Source organism: Carassius auratus, chromosome 16 (assembly GCF_003368295.1).
Source record: "Carassius auratus strain Wakin chromosome 16, ASM336829v1, whole genome shotgun sequence".
NCBI lineage: Eukaryota > Metazoa > Chordata > Actinopteri > Cypriniformes > Cyprinidae > Carassius > Carassius auratus.
This window is the reverse complement of record NC_039258.1, coordinates 14,827,900-14,855,379: the sequence shown is the minus strand read 5'-3', so window position 1 is coordinate 14,855,379 and position 27,480 is coordinate 14,827,900. Positions and strand designations below refer to the sequence as shown.

The following is a 27,480-nucleotide window of genomic DNA, read 5'->3' as shown; positions in this document are numbered from 1 at the left end:
TTGTGAACGGATCGGGAGAGAGCAGTTTGTGAGTTTGTGCCAGTGTGCAGGACTGATCCACAGAGGTTAGAAATGATTCTGACATTATTGCTGTTGCTCAAGGGGTAACATTAGATAATGCAGGCAAAGACCCATATTACTTTTTTCCAAGACATTTTTTTTGTGTTGGGTCATGTTCCTAATTGAATTAAAATATTCTAAATATGTATATTTTCCAGCTGCATTCCCTTAGTAGAGAAGAAGATTTGATCCCACTGGACAGCAGGTCATGTTTAGACTTTTTTTTTTATTGACTGATTTATTAATTTATTTCTGAGAGACATTTATCAACTGTAATTCAGATTTGTGTTTTTATTTCCACCACTACTCTTACATAGCCAGTTAGTGTGACAGACTGTCATTGTCTCTTCCCTCCAGACTGTGCCTTCCTACTGTGAGCCACACCAGATACTCCAAGCCTTGCCTTCTTTTTTTACATAAAAATAAATAAATAAATAAACAGTTTCGTGGGATTTGCTTTCCATAAAGACATATAGGACAAGGTAGGCCTACGTTAGATAAAATGATAAGATGTTAAAGACATGCTGTGACCCAATTAAACAAAATTACTATAACCTATGTATAAAATTAAACTCTCTCAGTGGCAACTTGGAAACTACTTACTAGCTGACGACAAAACCCTCTCTCAAGAGATAAAAAAAAGCCGATGCTTTGATGGACACCTTGTACAGCAAATGAAAAATTCGTCGTCAAGGAGTGAGCCAATGAAATTCGTGGGGGCGGGACTACGCTAAAGCACCGGACTTCTTCCTTGAGCCTTTGTGTCAGTCAGTTGTTGTGTTCAATCGCGAAGAGAGCAAGAGACGGTAAGCGCGAGATTTTAATTGACAGGTTTTCTGTTACTTTAACATTAGGTTAGTATACTTCTGTCAAAACTGTTACGTTATGAAGAGAAGAAACGATTACTTAAGTAACTTAAGAAAGGATTGTTTCTATCGCTACATTGTAACATTACCTTTCGGCATTATGAGACGCAGGGATTATTCTGTGTCACTGTGTCAGTGTAATACTAAATTATGTATAGGTATGAGTTAGCTATCGATAATTACGGAACTATCATAATGTAAGGCTACTGTGCGAATACACTGAGTCAAACAAGTGTATCTGGGTCAATATGCTTGTTGTATATCACAGCTCTAGTGATCTGAAAAGTGTAGGTCCTTAGATGAGAGAAACACGGTACAGAGATGCCATCTGGGTGTAATACTATGGTACTGAATGATTAATATGATTCATTGTTTACTTTTTATTTTAAGGTGTCCTTCCAGTGCATTTCTACATTTATTAATTAACCTGAACTGTAAGTTAATTTCTTGTAATTATGTTTAGCCTAATGTTATTACTGTATCAAGTAATGTGAAACAATTACACTGAAAAATAAAGTAAATATTTATGTGAAATTATATTCCATGGTACTTTATAAAATCCCTTGGCATTATGATATGATAACATGACAATATGATACCAGTTTATGGTAGGTTTTTATTTATTTGCATTTAATACAACAGTCTCAGGAGTACATTTATTTGAAATGAAATACACTTGTGACAGTTTTATGTTTTTTCTGCCTGTCAGCATGAAAGATGTTTGCGAAAGCCACTAAGAACCTGGTCTATGAGATCGACGTTGATGGTTCCCTGATCCCAGTGTCCCGTCTGAATGACTCGGACGGTCTGACTCCTCTGGCCCTGGTCATCAAGAGAAACCGCTACTGGTTTTGGCAGCGGCCCAAGTACCTAACATCAGACTTCAAACTAAATGATGTTCTTGTGGGAGATCCCATAAATCCAGGTACAGTGTGACCTTTCAGTCATTCTGTGCAGATAAGTATATGGACTGTGATAGCTTGAATTTTTGATTAATCTATCACTTTTAAAGCCATTATCCTTGTGAAAAATAAGTACACATAATAATAACGAAAAACCAGTATTAACTGTGGAAATAATACACTTTAAATTAATGTCTTAAGTGTGAATAAAATTTGAAATTTTCGGATTGTAATGTTCAATTAAATAGGAATATGTTTATGTTTTAAATGTATATTAAATGCAGTTAGTTGAACTTTAAAGTGCTTTTACGACCCACTTAAGTAGTAATTCTATAGTCTTTGAAATATGGATTTATGGTAAACTAAAATATACTTAAATAAAAAATGTATTGAGACTTGTTTGTAACGTTTTTATATATATATATTTTATTACACATTTGTAATAATGAAATTGCCATTTAAGGTAACACTTTATTTGAATGGCCTTGTAACACACGTTATATATACTTTCTATTATTATAAGAACAAAAATTATGCTTAATTACATTTAAGTAACCCTAAGCCAAACCATATTGTAAATACTTAATGTAGTTAATTAACATTTCTGAGTAGTTAAATTAAATGTGTAATTACACTGTAACAAGGACACCTTAAAATAAAGTGTAACCTTGTAATGAAGTACTTAAGTTAAGTCTTAAGTCTTAACTTAACTTAAGTCAACACAAAAAACAGCAGAACAAAAGATGATGAAAACAACGATGATTTAAATTTGACATTATTACAAAGTGCACTTTAAAAGTTTACTAAAGTCTGTTAAGGCACATGTTATATTTAGGTACACTTAAGTGTCCTTTCATTTCATAATATCTGCATAAACTTTTTTTTTAAGAAAATGTACATTTATAATTTGGCATACATTTCTTTTTCTCAAGGGACTATAGTATCATGTTTTCTATGGGAAAATTGTTTGTGTGTGTAACTCTATTTAAAATCAGGTGGTTTTGTGTTTAATAAGGTGTTACGTGTTTGGGAGAGCTGATGTAAATTAGTAATATTTTTTTTCACAGCTGTGGTTGAAACTGATTTTTTGACCTTTAATGGCAAAGTTGTGGATAACAAAAGTGGAAGTGCTGCAGCTGATTTTGGGCCGGGGACCATTAATACGGGGGTTGCTAGCTCCAGCAAACTTCAGTCAGCGTTTGGAAACCTTAAGAAGCAGGAGGTGGATGTACAGAATCTCTTACAGCTTTCCAAGTCCAGGTGAGGGACTGACCACATGATTGTGTTCAGAGCCACTGTCTTCACAAGCTTGGTCAGATAAGAGTGTGGTGATATGCACTGTGGTTTAAGTACTGTACACGTGAATCTCGCCTGTAGCGACAGATACAGACCCTGCTGAATGAAAATGAGGAAATGAAAGTACAAGTCGTGTTGTTTGTGCTTAAAATTCTTGTCCTATTTCTGTTTTTCCGTGAACTCCTGCTTCCGTTTTGCCCTCCATCACGAACTGAGATTTAAGGCTGAAGGAATCGAATAAATATGCTTTGGTTTTCTAAGTATGCTTGATTGTTTTATCACATTATTATATGAGGCAATTGTGTGTCTAGTTAAAAGATTATGATAACATAAACTTATTATTTTTATTTTATTTTTAAATAAGAATAGACTGTGGAAACACATTGCTGCCAATAGATTAAAACAAATGTAGTTGCGAATCACAATTTTGAGTGTACATTTCACAATTCTGAATTTATGTCCACAATTCTGACTACTTTTCTTAGAATTGTGATATATGAACTCACAATCGCAAGTTCATGTTTCGTCAGTCAGCTTGCAATTCTGGCATTTTCTTACAATTGCAAGTTCACATCTCACAAATCTCACAAAAAAAAAAATTAAGTCTGAATCCCTTATGGAAAATACGTTTATTCAAGTGTGCTATTAATATACTTCTTTTAAACTAAAAATAGGAAAGTATGCCTTTAGTTTACTTGTTATGTACTTCTCAGAAATGCGCTTACGTACTCCTCAGAAATATACTTAAAATGACATTTAAGTATAATTGACTTCATACTTACAAAAATTATAAATATATTTGAGCTATTACTAGTATCTGTGTTTTCACTATTATACAATAGATGGCGCTAGTACACATCTTCTGCACAGAATTTCTAAAAAAAACACAAGTGAAGAAGGAAAAAGAAATGCCAGATAATAATAACACATCAAAACTGTAACGTTATGGAATAAAATGTCGACCGATGAAGAGGTAATAATTACAGTCAAGCTTTGGAGTGTTGATCGACTCCATCTAGGTTTTCTTTATTATTCTGAATCCAATTCAGTCTTTTTTCAGCTTTTTGTTCGAAATGTTATTTATTTTTTATGAAACACATTAAAGTGTTACAAAATAATGCGTGAAGCTAGAATAAAATGTTTTTGTGTCTATATGTATATGTATATATAGTATGTCTATAAATTGTGTGGGGAAAAAACAGTAATTGAACACTGTTTTTAGAAATGTAAAAACGATTCACGAGGTTTTATTTCTATGTGCAGATTGAGTGGCTTATTTGTCTAAATCTTGACAACACCAGCAGGAGAAATGTAAAGCTAGATATATCTCCAACCGTTTCTTTTTTTAAAGTTAATCCAGGTGCATTGATGCAGGTGAAAAGTTCTAGACAATGAAGACTTGAGACACACCTTGCACGTGTAGACGCATGCATTTTTGACAGTAAATCCATGTCACACACTTGTTTTTTGTGGGGAAGTTGTGGCCTAGTGGTCAGAGAGTTTGACTCCTAACCCTAGGGTTGTGGGTTCGAGTCTCGGGCCGCCAATACCACGACTGAGGTGCCCTTGAGCAAGGCACCAAAACCCCAACTGCTCCCTGGGTGCTGCAGCATAAATGGCTGCCCACTGCTCTGTGTGTGTGTATGTCACGTCACTTTTACTTTCATTGTGTTATTATTGTGTCATAACTTTTGTCACACTTGTGCTATGGTTGTGCTATGGTTGTAGAGTTCTGGACCTGACACACTCTCTGATCGAGCAGACGCGGGAGTCTCACAGGGAGGTGCTGACGCTCGTGAAGGAGCGAATCGTCACCACTCAGCCCTGCACCGTCACAGAGGACGTTCAGGAAGGTGGTACCTGCACTGGAATGTTTGGGTTCAATAAAACCATAAAGGTAGGGCTTTTGTGATCACACATTCTTCTTTTCCGATGACAGTCTTGGGTGTATCACCATCCAGGAACAACATTCCCGGGGGACGTGTCCGGTCCTGCCTCCTGTCTCCTCTCCTCCTAATACAAACTGTCCCGCCTGTCTCTTGTTTCTCCGCAGGTGTCAGTCAATGATAAAGAGAAGCCTTTTGTCGAGTATGACACTAATGTGTCGATCAACATCCCTCCCAAAACCACCATTGCTTACAGTGTGATTGAACTAGAAGTTGCTCAAACTGGACACTACGGTAAATCTTTCTTTGGAAGTTTTGTACCAATTACATTCCAGAGGTTTTTGCTTGAGGAACCAGATTTAAGGTCATTGCACAGAGTCTGAGATTTTTACACATAAACATAAAAACAACCATGAATGTGCTCTCATCCATTTTGTCAGAACTGTGCCTGCTGCCTAATATCAAGGGTGGTTTTGAAGTTGACGGGCCAGTGAAGGTGCAGAAAGCAAGAACAGTTAGTGCTGCACCTGGGAAAACAACCAATAAACTGCAGGAAGGTAACATCACAGTAGCTACTCTAACATTTTTCATTGAGAACAACAGAAAAAAAATGTGACTATTAAATAAATCATTTTTTCTCAGAGTAATTATTCAGCGATAACTGTTATCAACAGCAACAACTGTGTGCAACAGCAAAGTTAATTTCCCCAAGTGTAAAACAATGAATCTTTTATACATATACATCACAACACAGCAATCTTGGCTGCATCATAAATCGCACACTTCCCTACTATATAATAGGTGAAAAGTGGGATGTGAAAGCGTGGTGTGTTTGAATTCACAGTATTCACAAAACCGGTGAAAGAAGTGAATTCTTTACTAGTTGTGAATGGCTGTAAAGTGACACTGGTGGGTCACATGACCATGCCAATATAGTCAATACAGAACGACTGGATTGATTTCATAACACATTCACAGTATATAGAACATACAGAATTACAGAATTAATTATTCAAAAGAAGTACCTACTTACTTTTATTCCTGGTTTATTAGTTGAAAACATTTTTGCCCCCTTCTTTTTTTTTATCGTTTGCATATTTGTCACACTTAAATGATTCAGATCATTAAACTAATTTTAATATTAAACCAAGATTGCATTTTCACACAGGGCCAGGTACAGGTTTTTTCCCTTAATAAATGAAATCATTTTAAAACTGCATTTTGTATTTACTCTGATTATCTTTGTTTAATATTCAAAGTTGTTTGGTGATCTGAATCTTTTAAGTGTGACAAGTAGGCAAAAAAATATTAAAACAGGGAGGGGGCAAATATTATTTCACAGCACTGTATATTGACCTAATGGAGTTAAAGTAAAGACAGTCGGTTAAAACTATAGAGTTTACATTATTTCCATAAAAAAAAGCTTTGATAAAGATGATTTACTTTCCCTCTTAAGATCTGGAAGGACTCCAAGGGCAGCTGACAGTTCTCTCTAAACTCCCATCCAGCACTCGCTCCTCATTATTCCAGCAGATCTCTCAGCTCCTGCAGGACAGTGCAGCCATCAGCGTGCTGGAGGACGCAGTGAGTGAGACACGGGAACTTACTGACCCCAAACTTTTGAACAGTAATAATAGACAGATGTTGGACAGCTTTAGACTTGTTTGTCTCTCTCTCTCTCTCTCTCAGCTAGAGGACCTGTGTGATGGGACGCAGGCTGATCCCAGTGCATTAGAGAAGGTGCCTGCTCTGAAGGCCACACTGGAGCTTATACAGAAGACCGCTGGTGCTAGCCCCTCTGGAAAGCAGAAGAAACTCAGCGCTCTGACTGCCACCCATCTGCTCATCAGCTCCTTAGATGGTGAGCTCAGTTAAAGTGACAAATAAAGGTCATGGATTGTGTTTTGTATATTATTAACTGGTCATAAAAGCAATCAGTAGTTTCACTTTCAATGCATCGTCATTTTCCTGATGGTTGTTTGTTATCATACACCTTTGTTCTCATAACCAATCATGTGTTCATCTAGAGATGACTGACTCTGCTCTGCTTGAGCTCAAATCCTGCTGCAGTTACGCAACCCTGCAAGCTTTACTTCATCTTGTGAGTATCTTCATATTAAGTAACTGTACTCCATATTAAGAACAGATTCATCAAAGAAAAGATCCATAAAAAAGGAAGCATAGCATTAAAGTAGCCAAGTAACAAATAGGGCCTGTCTAAAGGGATAGTTCACCCAAAAAATTAAATTTAGCGCATGATTTAGTCCACCCAAGCCATCCTAGGTGTATATGACTTTCTTCTTTAAGACAAATATAATCAGAGTTATATTAAAAATGTCTTGACTCTTCCAAATGGCAGTGAATGGGTGTTGAGATTTAGAAGTCAAAAAAAGGTTGTGTTAAATACAGGCTTTAATCTGCTCATAAATACAGAGGCATCATTGTAAAAAAAAAAAAAAAAAACAGTCCTAGGGGAAATCATTACCTTTATCATGCTAATTATGTACATGTAAGGAACAGAACTAACTTTTACTGCCTAGATGACGTGTTTATTGTCCTGCAGGTGCAAAATATGATTTCAAATAAGAAGTCCTCTCTGAAAGATGCTGCTCTGGCTGCGTTAACCGATGAGAAGGTTTTCAAGAACGTTACATCACTCTTTGCTTCCTGTAACGTGAAGCTGCTTAAGCAGAAGGACTCAGTTGCTACAAAAATCAGCAACCCACAGGATCGCCTTCCTCTCATGCTGTGCATTGCTGTTAAAGGCTTGGCATCTCTAGTGCCCCCTGTCTGACTGGAGGACAACCGCAAAGCTATGTAAACTGTGGACCAAAGGGCACTTAAAGCTGTGGACAATCTACAAACCCTGGGATATGAAAAATATTATTAATCCTTAAGAGGCCTTTTTTTATAGAAATTTTCTATTCATTTTAAACTTTTTTTTTTTTTTTTAAGTATCAAAACCTTGAGTGAATATACAGTTTTACCAAGTTCACGACACCAATAACATGGAATTTATCCCCTGTAATGCGAATTTTACCACAGGAATCTTGCCCAAAATTTGTCTTTTTTTTTTTATTCCCCTGAACATGATTTTGACCGGGGGAACCACCTTGAAACGCGATTGGGCTAGTTCAGAGTAGCAACTGGGTGCGGGTTTTGTTGTCAAAATCTGGCAACCTTGGAAATACACTTATGTAAAAATGTGTGCAAATGCACAATAAATTGTTTACATCGTATTTTGTCCATGTTTTCTTAAATTCCTTAACTCAGTTTTTTTTCCATCTAAACTTCAACAAGAGCAAATCTGCAAATCTTACGATCAATTCTTATGCGTATGTGTGATTCATAGAATGAATGTATGCACAGAAAACACACATACGCCTCTCTTTCAGATGTGAAATCTATGAATGGCAAATGATCTTGAACTTGCGCACAACTGGTTTCAGCTCTCTGCCTTCTAAATGAATCCTAATTAATGTCATTAACGTATAAATGATCAACAGTCATCATCCAGATCCTTTTCAATGTAGAAGAGTGAGCTGCAAGAAAGCTTACAAGTGCTGGTCATATAATTAGAATATCATCAAAAAGTTGATTTCACTAATTCCATTCAAAAAGTGAAACTTGTACAGTATATTCATTCATTACACACAGACTGATATTTAAAATGTTTATTTCTTTTAATTTTGATGATTATAACTGACAACTAAGCAAAATCCCAAATTTAGTATCTCAGAAAATTTGAATATTGTAAAAAGATACAGTATTGAGTCAAATACTGAACCTTTTCACAATATTCAAATTTTCTGAGATACTAAATGAAGGAATTCTAATTATATGACCAGCACCTGTAAGCTTTCTTGCAGCTCACTCTTCCTACATTGAAAAGGATCTGGACACCTGGTGCCACACTCTAATCAGCTAATTAACTCAAAACAACTGCAAAGCCTTTAAATGGTCTCTCAGTGTAGTTCTGTAGGCTACACAATCATGGGGAAGACTGCTGACTTGACAGTTGTTCAAAAGACGACCATTGACACAAAAGGTCATTGCAAAAGAGTCTGGCTGTTCACAGAGCTCTGTGTCCAAGCACATTAATAGAGAGGTGAAGGGAAAGAAAAGATGTGGTAGAAAAAGGTCTCAAGCAATAGGGATAACCGCAGCCTGGAGAGGATTGGGAAACAAAACCCATTCAAAAATGTGGGGGAGATTCACAAAGAGTGGACTGCAGCTGGAGTCAGTGCTTCAAGAACCACTACACACAGACGTATGCAAGACATGGGTTTCAGCTTCGAGGTCCAGAGTAAAGTTTCCACAGTCAGTGATGGTTTGTGGTGCCATGTCATCTGCTTGTGTTGGTCCACTGTGTTTTCTGAGGTCCAAGGTCAATGCAGCTGTATATCAGGAAGTTTTAGAGCACTTCATGTTTTCTGCTGCTGACCAACTTTATGGAGATGCAGATTTAATTTTCCAACAGGACTTGGCACCTGCACTCAGTGCAAAAGCTTCCAGTACCTGGTTTAAGGACCATGTTATCCCTGTTCTTAACTGACCAGCAAACTTGCCTGACCTTAACTCCATAGAAAATCTATGGGGTATTGTGAAAAGGAAGATATGCCAGACCCAAGAATGCAGAAGAGCTGAAGGCCACTATCAGAGCGACCTGGGCTCTCATAACACCTGAGCAGTGCCACAGACTGATCGACTCCAAGCCACACCGCATTGCTGCAGTAATTCAGGCAAAGGAGCCCCAATTAAGTATTGAGTGCTGTACATGCTCTTACTTTTCATCTTCATATTTTTTAGTTGACCAATATTTCTAAAAATCCTTTCTTTGTACTGGTCATTAGTAATATTCTAATTTTCTGAGATACTAAATTTGGGATTTTCCTTAGTTGTCAGTTATAATCATCAAAATTAAAAGAAATAAACATTTTAAATATCAGTCTGTGTGTAATGAATGAATATATTATACAAGTTTCACTTTTTGAATGGAATTCGTAAAATAAATAAACTTTTAGATGATATTCTAATTATATGACCAGCACCTGTACATTTCCAAAAACCTGCAGTACTCAGACCCTGACGTGAGACTAAGCACCTTTCCACATCAGAGGCAGTTTTTACAAATCAGAGCATTGACGTGGATTTAAGTGTACGCACACCAAGATCAAATCTGAGCGTGCGCACACTTTATAAATGAGGCCCCAGAAAATAAAGACTTAAGTGATCCAAAATTAAAATTAATTTATTAGACAGCGGTTTAATTTCAGAAAATACAACTCTCTGTATCGCAAAATATAGAATTTTCAAGTGAATACACAACCTGGATAAAAATCAGTTACAAAGCCTTGAAAAAGACACTGGAGCAAGACACCAGAGACAGAGGTACATCACTACATACAGCTAGATGACAGGTTATGAATCTGTGAGGCCAGGTAGCTTGTGATCACGACACACTTGGTCTATATTCCATTGAATGTGAATTTGTGCCTGTGAGAAAGGCATTTAGCTAAATACAGTGCTGATTCTGTATACTAGGACATACAAGCAACACAATGACTTTAGCTCATAATTCTATAAACCCATGATATTGCATGCACTTTATTTTATAGTACATGCACTTAATATAAATGTAAGGTAACTTGGACTTGAGTTAAGGTTAGGTTTTAAGGGCGGTTTACACAGAACAGGCTTTTGCTTTTAAAAACTACAGATGCCACACAAAAATATCCAGATGCAGAGGTGCAGCACTGATGAATGAAAAAAAAAAAAAAATCAGACACTGAAAAGAAGCGAGACACATGAATATTATATATATATATATATATATATATATATATATATATATAAAATGTGCGATGGAACACAAACTTGTTCTGTGTGAACTGCCCTTAAGCCTAGAGTGTATTTATACTGCAAGTATATTATGTTTGCAGTACTTTTGCAGTACATGTGCTTTTAAATTTTTTGCATTAATTTAATTAGTGGTCTGGGATGTTGTTTCGAATTGACAAATAAATGAAAACAGAACAACAAATTACCGTAGACCACAATAACAATGAACACCTGCATTGACAAGTATTTGTGTGAGGTGGTTAAGAAACAAATGCAACTAATTAAGAAATTTAATACAGTGCATGTGACGTAAATTTTGTCATAAGCACAGTACTTGTGTACTGTATGCTGTCCTTGATCCAAATAGATGTCTCAGCAGGACAGTAATGGGTTACCAGATCAGAGGACGTGGCCAAAATGAGGGCGTTTTCAACTTGTGCAACCTGATTTGCTGCTGTGTTTAGGGGTGGGGTCAGGTAAGGGGCATCATTTTCATTGCATTATTTAAAAACACCAACCAGTTAGAAAATCTTCACTTTCATTTTGCAGAGATCAAGCTCCTGGTGCATCTGAAATCTCTGTAATGGGCATTACATTTGAATTGGAATTAACTTTGCAAAAGTATTTACTATATAATATGAGAATGGGTAGTATGAACGAAATTCAAACATACTGCATCTGCCATGTTACTGTCATGTGACCTCCTGGCATCTGTTGCATTGCTTTACTGTTATAAATCCTCTGCCAAGGCCTCTTGGGATAGTAAAATATCCATTGAATGCACACTATAGTTTGTGTACCATTTTAAATCTATTTCTTTTTGCATACTATGCAGTGGGGAAGTATTTGATTTCGGGCACAGCATCTGTCTTGATACGTTTTTTTTTTTCCTCACACAAATCTGTTTGTCCACAAGGTGGAAACACTGAACCGGCCCATCATTTCAGTAGAAATGTAGTAAAGTAGAAAAACACACCAGGATCACAAGGATGGGATGACGCAATTAAGCAGGAGTTCACAAAAGTTACAATTAAGTTATCATTCACTCACCCTAAAGTTGTTCCAAGCCTGAATGCATTTCTTTCTTCAGCTAAACACAAAAGATGACATTTTAAAGAATGTGGGTGACCAAATGGTTTCTGGTCCCCTTTGACTTTCATAGTATCTTTCCATACTATGTAGGTAACCATTCAACTGTTTGGTTAGTTACCCACATTCTCAAAATATCAGTGGAAAGGAATTCAGACAGGTCTGGAACTACATGAGGGGGAGTAAATCATTTTTTTAGTGAATGACCCCTTCAAGCGTTCACATCACAACTGAAGTATAGGTTCAGGATTAGTACCTAGTTACTATAGTACATACATAACAGGACTGTAAAATAAAGTGCTATTGTGATTTTGTAAAAGTTAAATTTGGCTTCCTTGAATTGAACTGACATGAAAGGATAACACTTAGAATAGAATCACACTCATAAGATCTTAAGTTTTAAGCTGAATAAACTAAAGCTGCTTGACACTGTAGTGACTGAACTGTATGACAGATGAAGAAATGTGAGATGAAGCCTGCACTGTAAACCAACGTTTGTAACACTAAAATTACAGCAAGAAAACAGCCCTCTGCTTTAAATACTGTAATGCAGCTTATACTTATTTGGAAAATTGTTAAAAATCACTATTTTAAATGACAAGCCATTCAAAAAAAATCCTATTTGCTTTTAAGTTTAGTCAGTAGAAAATAAAATAATGTTAATAAATAAGTACACTTCCCTTATGTCTGTCGTGACTGGATGGCTAGTGTACATTTGCATAGTGACTGCTGGGTCCGTTCAGTGTGAACTTGTGTTCTGTGCCTCAGATGATGATGACGATGATGATGACGATGATGATGATGAAGGGGTGTTTGGACCGCTGTACGTCTCAGTAAACCCAGTTGACAGGGACCCACTGAGGTTGTGTGCTCAGCTGCTCCACAGCTGCCTGCAGTTTCTCAAAGGCCTTGTCCAGATTGTCATTAACTATAGTCAGATCAAAGTAGTGATTGTACGCCCGCTTGATCCTGGCACTTTCGTCCACTGTTTTCTTTAGGTCTGTTTCCTAAAAAGACAGAAACAGGAGTCGTCACACTTACTTGAGGCTTCTAAAAGAAACATGGGCCAGTTTTACTAAACAGGCCAATTCCAAAACAGCGTAGATGGGCGAGGAAAATTCAATAAGCAATGCAACATCCTATTTATATATCTAATAATGTATTATACCAAGCACAGCAAATGAGCATAGTCGCATATAAAGAATGAACCAATAACAAAGCCACAGTACATTATAAAGAACCAAAGGCCAAAAAAATGTAGTTTTGATAGAGCTGGTATTGTGTGACTCCTAGTTGAGGATTCCAAGTCATCTTTTATTTCCTGAAGCGAATTAAAAATAACATGGCTTGGTAAACAATATGTATTTCTAGCATTCAAAAATTAATACGTGTGGAAAAAAAACAAAAACTCGCTCTCTGCCGTGCCTCTCCTAGCTACAAAAATAAAGCCTTATTTTGGGCGTTAAATAATAGCACAAATGGCAAAAAAATCTGAAAAGTAAACTCCTACAAATTCATATTCAAATTCAAGTGCAAAAATAACTGTCCACAGCTTTTCAGCAGCGTTGCCAATCCGTGTTTTTCCCGTGGAACTGGAGTACTTCAACACGGTTGCTTTTCATGTCTGTGAGTTGAATCCACCCCAATAACAAAAACATGAACAGTATTTAGCCCCAGAATGCGATTTTTACCAGGAAACCCCTCTCGAAACACGATTGGGCTAGTTTTGAGTAGCAATTGGGTGGGTTTTGTTGAGAAAACCTGGCAATCCTACTTTTTAGTGCTAATTCTTCATGTGTGCGTCTTAATTTTCAAGTAAATTCTGAAAGTACGATAATAACCGCAAAAGATGGTTTACGCTTACACTGGTGCAAGCTATTACTAAAACTGGCCCCATGTCAAACTCTGAGCTTATGGTAACTCCACGGTTTTCTACATTGTTGGGAAAGAAACGGAGAAAGTGAATTTGATGGACAGAAATGAGGCTGACCGTCAGTAGTTTGGTTGTGATCCCAGCATCCACCACAGCTTTGTGCATGTCCCGTAGTGTATCGAGCTCTGGGGCAGCGATGAAAACCACGAATGGCATAAACTCTGATGTCTTCAGTACCTTTAGCGCCTGCAGAGCACATTTATCAGACAAAGTCGAAGCACAAGAAAAACTGTATATATGGCACCTTTCACAAACCAATTGCAAATGCTTTCAAAGTGTAATCTTCAAATAATTAAATACCATTAAATATGAAGGTTCTGTAAAATGTGTTTTATTCATTTGTAATTCTACTTTGGTAGGTGTGCGTTTTTAGAAAAGGCTTGGCAAACTTGCTCAATTAGAAGCAATTAGGTATCATTTTTCTTTCTGTATTATATAAAAATCAAGGCCTTTAACAACTCACTTCAGGACAAGAAATGTCAATCGTCAAAAAGACAGTTTATCCTATTTTCTTGCACAATATGCAACAATTATTGAACAAAAATAGCATTTTGCTATAGTTTTTGTAATGTATATCCAAGATCTAAAATGATCAGAAACCACAAGGCTTTTGTGAGTTCATAAAAAGCTGAACAAATAATTTTGGGAAAAAACTATTACTTTGGATATTTTTTTACTTTGCCACCAGGAAACAAAAATTTACCATTTTGCTAATATCTTATTGTGAAGGTTTCTTTTTTTTTTTTTTTATCAAAATCTCAAGCTACCAGTAAATCATCAGACATCTCTCTGGTGACATATGCCACACTTTTCATACAATCAATTTTTTTTTTCAAGATTTACCTCATAATAATGGAAGAAAATGTCTGGCACTACTTCCATTTCATTACCACTTTAAAATGTACTTAAAAGTAATTTTTTTAGGTCAAAGGGGTTAAGGAATCCCTGGACAGGATTATGAAAATATGTAGTTCATCCTTTAGCACATCCTCCCCAGCTATTAATATGTAAAGACAGTGGTCCATCAGATTACAATACACAGTACAATATCCAAGTAAAACATATCGGTGTCATTAACAAAAGCACTCACCTGTGGGTTGATGTCCAGTATGCAAGTCCGTCCTGTGTGAACGACTTCATGGATCGAGTCGATTTTGGTTCCATATAGATTGCCATCGTATTCTCCATGCTCAAGGTAGCGACTTGCCTTGATGTCCGTCTCCATCTCCTCCCGGGACACAAAACGGTACGACTGGCCGTCCTTTTCATCATCGCGTGGATGCCGAGAAGTGACTGAGAAACAGATGAAATTGAGACGAGACAGACTTTTTATTAGTAAAATGACAAATGTAGTAATTAATGTAATAATGAACAATATTAAAGGGGTAATTCACCTTCAGTTGGTCCCCAGTGACTTGCACTGTGTTTTTCCCCCTTACTATGGAAGTCAATGGAGACCATGGACTTAAGGTGAACTACCCCTTTAATTTTAATTATATACTCACAAGGGACAGTGGTTCCATATTGCAACGGGTTTAACACAATCAGACGGTTCTTGAGGCTTCGGCGACCCACTCCTTGTGCACCAATCAGCACAAGAGTTTTTCTCTGGAACGGAGGCATCTTTGCCACTTCCTCATAGATCTGTAATTCATGGCGGTCAAATTCTATTACAAAGAGAGAAGTTTTGAAAGTTAATTTTTACATTTAAAACTAAAATACTTGCACTACCATTCAACAGTTTGGATTTATTTATTTATTTAAAATGGTAAGACTTATTTTTCACATTTCTGAAAGAAATCTCTCCTCCTCACCAAGTACAACTTAAATTGCAAATCTAACCTGCATTTTTTGCTGTCAAGTACATCATTTTCTTTTTCTTCTTTTTTCCAGTTAATGTCCCGCAGAGGATTCCTAAAACAAACCCACAGGTGGAACTTTTACAGCATAAATGCAAATAGAAGGAACTTTGATATCCCTAAAATAATTGAATCCAGAACTAGAAAAAAACAATACAAAAACACCAGTGTACCTGATCCATCCAGGTCTCTCCTCACAAATGCCTTCCTCTTTTCCTCCAGAAACTGACTGGGGATCAAACCAGTGCGGCCTCCATTAATATTACATGCCTAAACAAAAACAAAAAAAAGTCAATGTCAAACATTTCAGAAAAAACAAAAAGAACTAAAAAAAATAAAAATAAAAATAAAAAAAAAATGGAAACACTAGTTTAGGGACCAATTCTCACTATTAACAAGTTGCTTATAAGCATACCTATTATCAACATATTGTCTGTTTATTAGTACTTACAAAACGCATATTCTACATCCCCAATCCTTCCCAATACCCAAACTTAACTACCTCACTTACTATTAATAAGCAGAAAATAAGGAGTTTGAATTAAAAAAAAAAAGTCATGGTTAATGGTTTGTTAACAGCGAGAACTGGACATTCAAATAAAGTCTGACCAAAAAAATAAATATCAAATGCTTCTCACTTGCCACCAGTTGGGGTCCTCCTTGTTCACTATGTGCAGAATGTCTCCTTTAGAGAAAGCCAATCCAGCCTCTTTACAAGGGATCAGATTATCCGTGTCAGGATTGTAGTTGAAATGTGGCTTCAGATACACCTAAAGGGCAAAGTGTTGTTACACCTGTTTATTAACATCTGACTCATTTTAAGCGGCTAATTATAGCCTAAAAATACAATCTTGTCATAACTCACAGACAAAAGATATCTAAAACATGCTGAGACATTATGCAAATGATGATTGGATGGAACCCAAAAAAGGCACAAGCTTTTTCATGTTGTACTGACAAAAATCTGTGTTGTGTAATGCTAGGAGCCAATTTACATTGTCAAGGTTTTGTCTCTAGAATACTGCATCCTCCTGGGAAATAAATGAATAGTAACAGAGACGGTCTATGTTGGTGTGTGTTTTATATTGGCTTCTCTATGAAGCTTTCGCATGAAATATTTATGGATCCCGGTGGATCTTTATCAGCGAGGATTTCCCAACAGCAAACACACAGCGGTCATTCACTGCACATAACCAAGTCACAGAGTAAAGTTCAGGTCTAAAAAAGACAGAATTTAGGTTTGGCACAAGGAACAGGTCCCCAATGTTTGCTATCTGGAGAGTTTTTCCACACAGCATTTATTCAAGGAAAGTGGGTAAAGGACAAACTTGCTTAAAAGTACAAAAAAAAGGTAATGACTGAGAATGAGGATCTATTTCTCTCCAGGCCCAGATCTCCTTAGAGTAGAGAGTAAGGGTGTGCGGTGCGCATGTTTAACTCCTCCCATCTGCCCTACTTAGCACGGGTCGTGTTATTAATAGGGATAACCATGTTCAGCTTCAGCCCGATGGCATTCGGAGGCACCCAGAGGCCAGGTCTCTCCTTGTTCCTCCTCAAGGATTGTTCGGACCCATAAGCTATCAGGAGGTTATACAGACAATATACGGACAAGATTTATTTTGTACTCTGAGCATCTTATTATTAGGGAAAGATACCAGCAGTTCAGATGAGGACGATCTTGTACAAATTGTATGGGTTTGTCCCGTAATGGTCACAAATTTTAGACAATGTAATAAATTAAAATTAATTAAAGTTCAAATGCTCCTATAGCAAACACCGATACCACACGGCATGTGAACAGACAAAGAATAACAGACAACAAAACAAACAGAGTAGAATGGAGTTATTAGAAATTAAGGATGTCTATTAAGTACATGCATGTACTTCATATAATGTTAAATATCCAGTGTTCAAGCGAATATCCCTTTTTTCACAGACGTCACTGGAAAGTTTGTAGTTTGGTCAGGTATGTCAAAAGCAAATAAGTAAATCAATGCACAAGTTACTAATTTGATAAGGAGAGAGGGAGAAACTTCTGTTGCATGATCTTTATTGCTCACTTAGCATATGCATCATTAAAAATGTAAACCAAATCGTAAATAAAACTATTATAGGAGCAATTACTATAAACAACATTGAAAATGTCAAGCATACATTTATCAAAATAAAAGCGAAACTAGCAGTCTGTGTGAAAACTGCTAGGATGTATGCATCTCTCTCATTCTGCACCGATATAAATGTGTTGATGTTACTTGCATTATACGAGTCGCTTTGGAATAGAAGTCCCAAAAGATTTCAGATAAAGAAAGATGCGAAGTATGTTTCAGAAAATTTTATTTTTTTGTATAAAAAGAGTGATTCCTTGCATCATTAGAAGGAAGTCTTGTGATTACAGTACTGAGCCGCTACAATGGAGCAGCTCTAATGTGCTATCAACTTGAATAAATTAGTACCAAAATAGCTTGTAAAAAAAGGTGGATGAATATTTTTTAACTTTGACTGGGTTTGCTGTGAATGGGTGGTGCGCTGACCTGTGCGGGCGGAGGTGTGTCCCTGTAGCTGGGCAGGATTTTGAGTGTGATGCTTCCATTGCAGTCCCTCAGCATGTGCTGTAATGCCATGGGGTCTTTGCCCACCTCTCGGCCGTTCACCTCTCGGATGACGTCACCTGCATGCAGCATGCCTTGCCTGTCAATCATGCTGCCGTGCAGAACACGGGCGATGACCAGGTCGCCATCCTCCACCCGGAATGTTACACCCTAAAAGAGACGACGCCATGAATTGCAGAAATGCCGGCACAAAGAGTCTTAGAGACATACTTTTTATTAAGGGATGATGGGGAATATTATATTATATAAGCCACTGAAAACAACCTCATTCATTCATTTATTGAAAAATCGCATTATATTATTATATTAAAAGCCATTTCTTTTATTGACTTTGTTTGAAATATTTCAAAACATCCCTAAATATAATGTTAATTGCAGTGGCTTTTAATATTATGAAATGTGTAATCAATAAATGAAGGTTGTTTTCAGTGGGCTTTCTGACCTTGGCAGAGACACAATGACATTTTACTAGGTGTTAAAACACTGCCAACTATAGCTCTGCTGCTCGGCCTTTTTCAACGCTGACCAACCAAATGGCACTGCTTGGATTTGAACCACAAGCTGTTAGAAGAGAGACTCTACAGAGCTAAAGATCTGACCGTCTGTGGGATCTAATCCTGTGAAACTGAGAACATCTGTCACTCACCAGAGGCTCTCCGACCTTCTTCTGGATGCTGATCATGCGAACCGTGTCAGCCGGCATGAGGGATGAGCTGGTCATGCTGGTGGAATTGGTGCTGGTGGGAGGAGCTTCATAGGACTTCGAGGCCACCTTGTCGTGAGCTTCTAACAGGGACTGAAAATACAATACAAACAACAAATTACTAAATAAAACCAACTTCCTTGTCCACTACAGTCAACTCATTTGTCCAATTTCTCAAGTGCTTATAGGTGATCTTGCTTCCTTTTCTGCTAAGGCGGCTACACGATGAATAAACAGTTGTACATAAACAGTCAACATATTTTCATAGAAACACAAAGAGGTTAGTTACCTGGAAGTGTGGTTCCTTCAGGATCTTATAGAGTTCTGCTGCACTTTCATCATGAGTGGTCAGACTGCTCATGTCAGACAGGATCTCACTCACTAGCTCCACGTTATTACTTTGCACCGCCTCCAGCTTAACATCCTCCAATCGTTCGTGAGCCTGAGAGAGAGTGGGCGGAGACTAAATAACTTGAGCGTCTTTGCCAAGAAAGCGATTAATGGATTACGTCTAGATTAACAAATGCACTGCCAGGTACACTTCAGAAGGGAGAGAGGGTTCTAACAACTGTACCAAGTCATTAAGAATAATGATTTAATCAAGCGTCTCAGTGCTTCATTTCTATTAAAAGATTTTTTTTAAATATGAAAAAATAAAACTGTAACAAGCCTTTGTTATTTTTCCAAATATTCTATTAATACATTTGATTGTTTTACTCTTCATCAGACTTTAAATCTTTAATGATAGAAGTCAGTCAGTCACTGCAATGCATGAATTAATAATTGTGTATGGTTTCAAAGTTGTAATAAGCAAAATTAGTTCTCAATCGTGCATATACATAAAACTTACGAAAAATTATTTTGTAAAAATGTTAGGACCATCATTCTCACCAAATTATACAAATGAAGACATTGTTTGATATGTGCTTGAAATTGTACAGTGGTGGGAATTTTTAAGACTTTCAATTTGGGTTTTTATTTTTTGCGATCTACATGAATATGCACGGACACAGAATGTTATTGAACAAAAGTTAAGCAATTTCTCGCTTTCTCAGTTTGCTCTCTATCAGGTGTTTGCAAGAATAACCTGCACCTTTTTTTTAAATCATTAAGGACTGAAAACCGTGTCAGCACATGGTTTTTCAAAGGAAATAGACTGTACAAACTGGACATTAATGTGGATCAAACTGTCAGACACCTGTAAACTAGCTCTTACTAGAAAAATCAACAGTAACACGGACTATACGTTTCTCAGAAAGACGTGTTAGTTCCTAATCAAACAACGTGAAACTCAACCAGTAGATCTCACAATCTAAACAATTTCACACAGCTATATTAAGAATAAGAAGAGGCCCCCTGTACATCACATTCTTATGACCTGTGACACAACAACTGATCCCTGGCCTCATGAATGTGTGCACTGGTGAACTTTAGGTTGATATTTAGGGGGCAGGTAAAAGCGGTCTTATTAATGAATAAATTAAAAGGTTTCAAAAAGTAACATGTATAATGATAATCAATTATTTGATTACCTCTCCCAGTAGCTATCAAACTAAAGGAGTTAAAATGAAATATTGGTTTATACCTTAGCAAGGGACTGAACTATGGGACTCTCCATAATGCCACGGAGGAAGATGAGGTCGATGTCTTTGGCTCCTGTTGAAGGCGGCAGCTCCTTGAGGTTATCCAGCACCTGCTGCATGGCTGAGGGTCACACACATCATTAATTATATATATATATATATTTTTATTTTATATATATATATATATATTTTTTTTTATTTTTTATATATATATATATATATATATATATATATATATATATCCCATTTTTTGTTTTAAATCTTAAACACTACAAACTGTATATAATGGTATCAAAATATATGAAATGGAAGATTAGAGTTTAATTAAATCACATCTCTCATACTAGAGATATTTAGAAAGAACTTCTCAAAGAACAAATCAAGTAAGACTAGATGTAGCCAACCATTTTTACAATCATAGCTCAATATTAGTACTCGCCAGTTTTAAAAATGATAAAATGCATAGGCCTACATGCACTTAAAACCATGCGTGTATATTATACAAATATACAGTTTTACAATATAATAACATGGTATAAAATATGATTCATTTATAAATGCTAACTGTACAGAAAGACACCATTTCCATTTAAGACAAAATCTAGTTTAGACGAAGTAATCAAGCAAAACAAATCATGTTTATCTGATCATATTTACAAAGAAGGGCCCAAAATGAACATAAGCTTCAAATGGGAGGATTTATTCTCTTTGACAGATAAATAAATATTAAATTGTTTAAATGTGGAGCTACCTTCAGTCACAACACATACTGAAATTGAGTCAAAATATAATAAATACAATTAAAGCACTTTTTGCATTGAAATTGGTTTACTCCAAACAGTTGACACTGAAAATGATGCATTGTTTTTTTTTTGAGGTCATTTTTTTCTTACAACTTTGACAGTGTCAGTTTGCATATTTTAATCATATTTGGTAATTCTCTTTAATGCTTTTGCCCTGATTTGATCGGTTTTCCTGGAATATGTGGCCTATTTATTTTTGTATTATGTGTCATCATTTTGTTTTAAGGAGTTAAAAATGGTCCTCATCAATCTTGATGTACGTTCTCTCACATTATTTAGACAGTTATGAAAGTTTTGGGCCTTTTTTGTTGGGGTGGTGGGAGGTTTTGGCAAGCTTTTGGGCTGGAAATAGTCCATACAATCTGGCAACACTGCCAATGGCCCACATGGATGATTAGTAATTCAACAAATGGGTCTAATGATGTGGTTTTTAAGGCATCATTTAAGTCCATCTTGAATCATCGATGAAACCGGTTACAGCAACAAACTTATCAAAACAAGACAAAAAAATATTACTGTTATATTCAAATATATATAAAAATGTATAAAATCAGAAAAAAAAACAGAAGTTTTGTTGGAAGTGGACTTAAATTTACATGAATTGCAAGTCATAGATCAACAACGAATGCATAGACTCCTGACAATAAAATTCAAAAATAGTTTCCACAGCTTGGCAGGAAGTTGATTTTGGATCCGGTTTACGGTCAACACACTACACAACCTACTGCTTTCCAGTAACAGAACGACGAAAATCCATGTGTATATTACTGCATCAGAAAGCACTCGGACAATTATAAACAACTTGAGAGCCTCCAAAAGGGCATATTCATCACGAAGTGGAGTAATTTGCATAATGCAAACAGTAACCATTTCCATGGTGAACAAACCCACACAGAGACCTCTCCCTCAATTAGGCAACAAACCACACAAAATGGCAGAGAACACACCTTTATTTTGTGCATAAGCAACGTTTATACATGGTCCCTTAAAAAAAATAATTATTGAGGCCATGCCGACTGACCCATATAAGTTTCAATCACAAACATCATGACCCTAATGATCTACTGTATAAAGCATCCTATAAACCTGTAAGAGGCTCTAAGGTGCTTACCTGTGCCAGACTTGGCATTGGCAACGGTCATTATTCCTATATTGCAGGGCAAGTTCACGGCTAAGACAAATTTTGTCTTCAATAGCAATGAGAACCATGCACCTGGGGACAGGAAGAAGCAGGTCCACATCAGAATGTTTATTCACTCCATCATTCTGTGCTACTCCTCCATTTCCATTAAAAACTAAATGAGAAAGTCAAACGGTTATGATAAAAACCAGCCAGAGACATTGTTTTCCGTGCAGTGTCAGCTAAGTGCATCAGAACCATCCAGTAGTCTTTGAAATCTTGTATAACTGAGGGCCTTGAACTAGGAATGAGGTGAAATTAAGAGAAAAGGACTTTACCCACAAACAGACCATCTTTACACACAACAGTCCATCCACATGATCAGAGACGAGCAAACAAAGATATTCTACAAACTAAATCTGGAGCGGTTTCTGTTGATTGCTGATTACAGCTATACAACCCTATAAAGTGTGTGTTTATGAAGAAGCACATACAATATGTTCTGTGTAGAAACAAACCAAACAAGAAAATACTCAAGTTGGACTTTACCAATGGCAACAGCATTTACTTCAGCATCTCTGGATATCATAACACCCATAATCGTTTGAGGAAATTAGTATTTTCATGCACGTCAATTCAGCACAGAAAGGAAAACACAATACAACAATACATATGCATTAACTCACCTGCAAAATTAATTTCAGAGCAGTTCACAGAACTTCTGCTCAGCCTCTTCTTATCTGGAGCTTATGAAGACAGAAAACCTTTAAGAGGTCAGATTTCCCACATTACTTAAAAACAGCAATACACAAACAAAGAGACTGACATCTGATTAAAATAACTAATAGTTAGTAAAAGTGACGGTAAGGAATGTTATTCTAATCATTCTAATTATTCTATTAAAATAAATTGAAAATAAACGCCGAACGTTTAAAATTTCTAATAAAATAGTCTTTTTTTTTTTATGTCCAATGATTTTGTGGAAACCATTAAGCAGCACAACTGTTTTCAACATTGATAAACGTTTCTTGAGCACCAAATTGTCCTATTAAAATGTTTTCACAGAAATAACTTCCATTTATAATTGTCATTTCAATCAAACACAGTATAAAACATGAATAATAATGCACACCTGTATCACAGGGCAAACAAATCATGTCTTAGCAAGTCCAATACAATTCATATTCCATTTCAAGACTCTTGACTGGTTAAGGAAGTAGAACAATACTACAACTGTGACGGCAGGTGTATGCGACAGATTACGAATAAGTGTGGAAATTTAATCAGATTGGGAGTCATTATGAGATCAAGACAGCAGGCTTCCAGTCTCACATCGCAGAGAGCAATTTTGTATGAAACCAAAAGAAAAGAAAGTCACACATAAAATTTCAATTACTCCATCCAACACCATTATTAATTGGAATAAGACTACTGTTTTTAGGAACCTAATTTTAAAGCCCATCACTGTTGCACAACTAACAGTATACTGGTGCGGTCAGAGTAATTCATTCTGATGACACCATCGGTCTCGTCTGGTGTGCTATGAATCATTGCACATGATGTGCTGTTGTACAGTATACTGTAGAATAGTATGTTCACACTTACAGCTTGAGGCCAAAGGGTTGGGCGAGAATCTTACTAGGCAAAGCTGTTTCAAAGTGGAGGGGCATATAAGAGAAGCTTGCATTCAACACGAAGTAAAAAATAAATAAAAAATAGCAGCTATATACACACATCAATATTGCTTTTTGGTTTCTGCTCTCCCTTAAATGTGATGTTCAAAAACATAACTGCATGGTTTCCTTGAAGGTGGAAAATAGAATTAATTATGATTATGATTCAATGAGATGATAAACAAATCACAGCTGTGCATGATTCAGTGTTTTTCCCTCTTGATTTGCTACTAAACTATGGTCATTCAGTAGGTTAAGAAACAGGTAAAGGGCTAAACATGGTTGGCTGCTGGTGAAGTTTGAAATATACGTAAATGGCCCCACTAAAGTAGTATCTGTATAGCTGAAGTTCAGCTCTGCACTTGTCCTGTGTGTTGTAATTGAGTTATAACGCGACAAAAGGCCAGTGAACTGCTCTCATTGATTGTTACAGGCAACTCGCTCACAGATGACTGTCCTGGCAGTGGCTCGTCTTATTCAGATACTGTTACAATTCATATAACCTACCATTTGTAAAGGTTTCAGTCACGCTGGACAGTACGCATTAGATTTTTATGATGGAAACACAAGCGCACGTGCGGCCCATTCAACTTCAAGGAAACGCGTAGCGCGTGGCTCTCGCTGAGCTACTAACGTACAGCTTCTACAAACCTGCCCCTTTTTTCCCCCTAGGTTATAAAATTAACATTATGTGTTCGGTCGGTTCGTTTTCGTAGTTCTTTCATTCATTCATAGCTAGAATTGGCTGCAACGGTTAGCTTTAACAGTGTAGCCGCGGAGCGCTAGCAGCAATCAGCTGTTTATTATTAGACTGCTAACTGGATTTAGCTGGTTAGCGCTCCAATCAAAAGTGTCCCCAGTGTGAGACAGCTGTATAGACAGCCACGTGTAGAGAACTGCTCACAAACACCCGCATTTACAATCCCAAATCATTCATAGTTCGCGAGACTTACCTCACTGACCCCCCTGGGTGGACCTGTGTCCCGGTGACAAATTTAAAGCCCCATGAATTTCCCAAGCAGACAGAACAAGACACTTATCCTCTCTAGTGCTCAGTCAAAGACGGTCGGACCCGCCCCATTCGTCGACGCATGTGTGGAATAACCAATCAGAGGCACGGGATGCGAGAGGACACGCCCACTGGTCGTGGACTGTTCCGTGGGATCACTATCATGCGCGACTCATTTGTGAAATATGTAAGACGTTATGCACTTTCTTCTCCCCATTACTTGCTCAGGGTGTGTATGACCATGCACCAGTGTTAAATGTTATGACATGTATTTATAAATAATTCTAAATTGCAATGGTAGTATTCCCTTTATAAAGACTCTATTAGGGAACTAGACGTTTGGACAACAACCATATTACTAACCATTATTCTCATGACATATTCTGTTTACAATAATGGGATCACACTTTAAGCTATGTACATCTTCAGTTGGTGATCTCTGTTTTAAATAAGTAGGTAAAGTAAATAAGTCACTTCTTCCTCGGCTGGGATCGTTTAGAGACGTTTGAAGATTATTTTAAACTGCATTTTGGATGTTCAAACTCGAGGGCAACATAGAAGTCCACTATATGGAGAAAATAATTTAAATGTTTTCCTTAAAAACTATTTCTTTACAACTGAAGAAAGGCATGATGCCTTTAATGTTATTGTCCAGAAGAGGGCGACAGCAACACATTTAAACCATTTATGTGCAATAGATTGTATATTAAAGTTTGAAAAATTATATATAATTTTATATATAAATTGAGGGACTCTAAAAGCTGATGTCCCACAAACTTTGACCATACAAATGTGATTATGAGAGATGACATTTCATATCATGGTCACTGACCTTTATTTAATCATATCATATTGTTTATCCTAAGGTGTTTTAAGTAAGTGTTTGTTCTCTCTTGATATTATAACATATTTTAGAAATTCAAACTTCTTGTAAGGTCTGTAAAGTAGCCAAAACCGACGATTATATTTTCTGTATCCAGTTCACATACACTATTTTATTGCATATTTATGTTTACATAATGTAGAATGTGTACATTCTGTGTATAGTGTATCGTGTATAATGTGTAGTGCTAACTGTAAGTATGTCTAATAGTACACTGTGTGTACTGACTAATATATATATATATATATATATATATATATATATATATATATATATATGTGTGTGTGTGTGTGTGTGTGTGTGTGCATATTGCACATTTTCATCTGTTGAAGTCTGTATGGTTATACGTTATTTGTTTCTGCAATTCTTGGAGCATGCTCCCAAGAATTTCACTCACCAAGGCACATGTGGTGTGGTGATGTGACAATAAAAGTGACTTGACTTGACTTCTAAATGTTGTTAGTCTTTTATGAGGTTAAAAACGTGTTTGATATTTAATTAGTATACAAAAACTATTATTAATTTCTTCAATGCATTTAATTCACAAACACTGCATAACAAATAATACAGAAGATAATGATAATGAGTGAATGAAAACAGTATCAGAGCAAAAGTTGCACACTGCCACTCTCTGGTCACCAATGAGATCACTTAGGGGATGGCAAAAAACTGAAGACACATGAAAAAGATTATACAGTCATTATATTACATTAAACAGTCATTTTACACAGTTTCCCTATGCATGTGTCTTTTATGTTCTTCTGACAAACTGAAGCTGATTGCTCTTGTGTTGTCGCATCATCTCACTTTAATCGATGCCAAATGTGCTTTAAAACCAAGTACTAAGTTAAATAGATAGTTCATAAACACACACACACACACACAAATATATATCATAATTTACTCACCCTCAGGTCGTTCGATACCTGTTAAGATTTTCTTTCATCTGCTGAACACAAAATAAGATATTTTGAAGAATACTGTTAAAGAAAACCCCAAAACAAAATACTGAGACATTACGTTTAATATTTTATTTTCTGTTCCAGAACATGATTCAATCATACGGGGTTAGAACAACACATGAGAGTAAATGACAACTTTCATTTACCAATGAACTATTCATTTTACCATGACTTTGTAAAATATGAAAAATGAAGGGGTCTGAATACTTATTGGATTTACTGTATGTCAAAATTCTCTCTTTAAAAGAAAATGTTAAAGCCTTATATTATATAGTGTTATATTTTGGTAAATGAACTTGGGTCATCCAATCTCTCATTTGGACAGAAAGCAGATATGTAGAATGACTCTGTAGTCTGATTTCCAATAAGTGAAAACCATTGTCACATAACACTTAAGATCTCA

The 27,480-nt window shown here is 36.4% G+C and overlaps 2 protein-coding genes across 7 annotated transcripts; one reads left to right on the top strand and one right to left on the bottom strand.

The window, feature by feature from the left end:
• Positions 1 to 777: 777 nt before the first annotated feature.
• On the top strand, positions 778 to 8,546 carry LOC113116255 (gasdermin-E-like). 2 transcript variants are annotated; one of them, XM_026284308.1, is made up of 11 exons: positions 799 to 866; positions 1,317 to 1,360; positions 1,636 to 1,851; positions 2,896 to 3,088; positions 4,853 to 5,021; positions 5,178 to 5,304; positions 5,451 to 5,567; positions 6,467 to 6,594; positions 6,700 to 6,871; positions 7,038 to 7,111; positions 7,574 to 8,546. In XM_026284308.1, the coding sequence occupies exons 3-11, from the start codon at positions 1,644 to 1,646 to the stop codon at positions 7,802 to 7,804; spliced, it is 1,419 nt and encodes a 472-aa protein (XP_026140093.1). In that variant the 5' UTR covers positions 799 to 866; positions 1,317 to 1,360; positions 1,636 to 1,643; the 3' UTR covers positions 7,805 to 8,546. The 2 variants fall into 2 exon arrangements, with proteins under 2 accessions (XP_026140094.1, XP_026140093.1); XM_026284309.1 differs by lacking the exon at positions 1,317 to 1,360 and having other exon boundaries at positions 778 to 866.
• A 3,183-nt stretch (positions 8,547 to 11,729) lies between these two features.
• LOC113116254 (MAGUK p55 subfamily member 6-like) lies at positions 11,730 to 25,310 on the bottom strand. 5 transcript variants are annotated; one of them, XM_026284303.1, is made up of 14 exons: positions 25,177 to 25,300; positions 23,237 to 23,314; positions 22,542 to 22,725; positions 20,630 to 20,748; positions 19,334 to 19,486; positions 18,988 to 19,137; positions 18,264 to 18,491; positions 16,371 to 16,502; positions 15,906 to 16,002; positions 15,716 to 15,787; positions 15,379 to 15,540; positions 14,964 to 15,166; positions 13,931 to 14,059; positions 11,730 to 12,947 (listed from the first exon to the last, which is right to left on the bottom strand). In XM_026284303.1, exons 3-14 carry the CDS (start codon positions 22,669 to 22,671, stop codon positions 12,771 to 12,773), a joined length of 1,752 nt encoding a protein of 583 aa, XP_026140088.1. In that variant the 5' UTR covers positions 22,672 to 22,725; positions 23,237 to 23,314; positions 25,177 to 25,300; the 3' UTR covers positions 11,730 to 12,770. The 5 variants fall into 5 exon arrangements, with proteins under 5 accessions (XP_026140088.1, XP_026140090.1, XP_026140089.1 ...); XM_026284305.1 differs by having other exon boundaries at positions 12,682 to 12,947; positions 22,542 to 22,643; positions 23,237 to 23,296; positions 25,177 to 25,310; XM_026284304.1 differs by having other exon boundaries at positions 12,682 to 12,947; positions 22,542 to 22,643.
• Between the last annotated feature and the right edge of the window lie 2,170 nt (positions 25,311 to 27,480).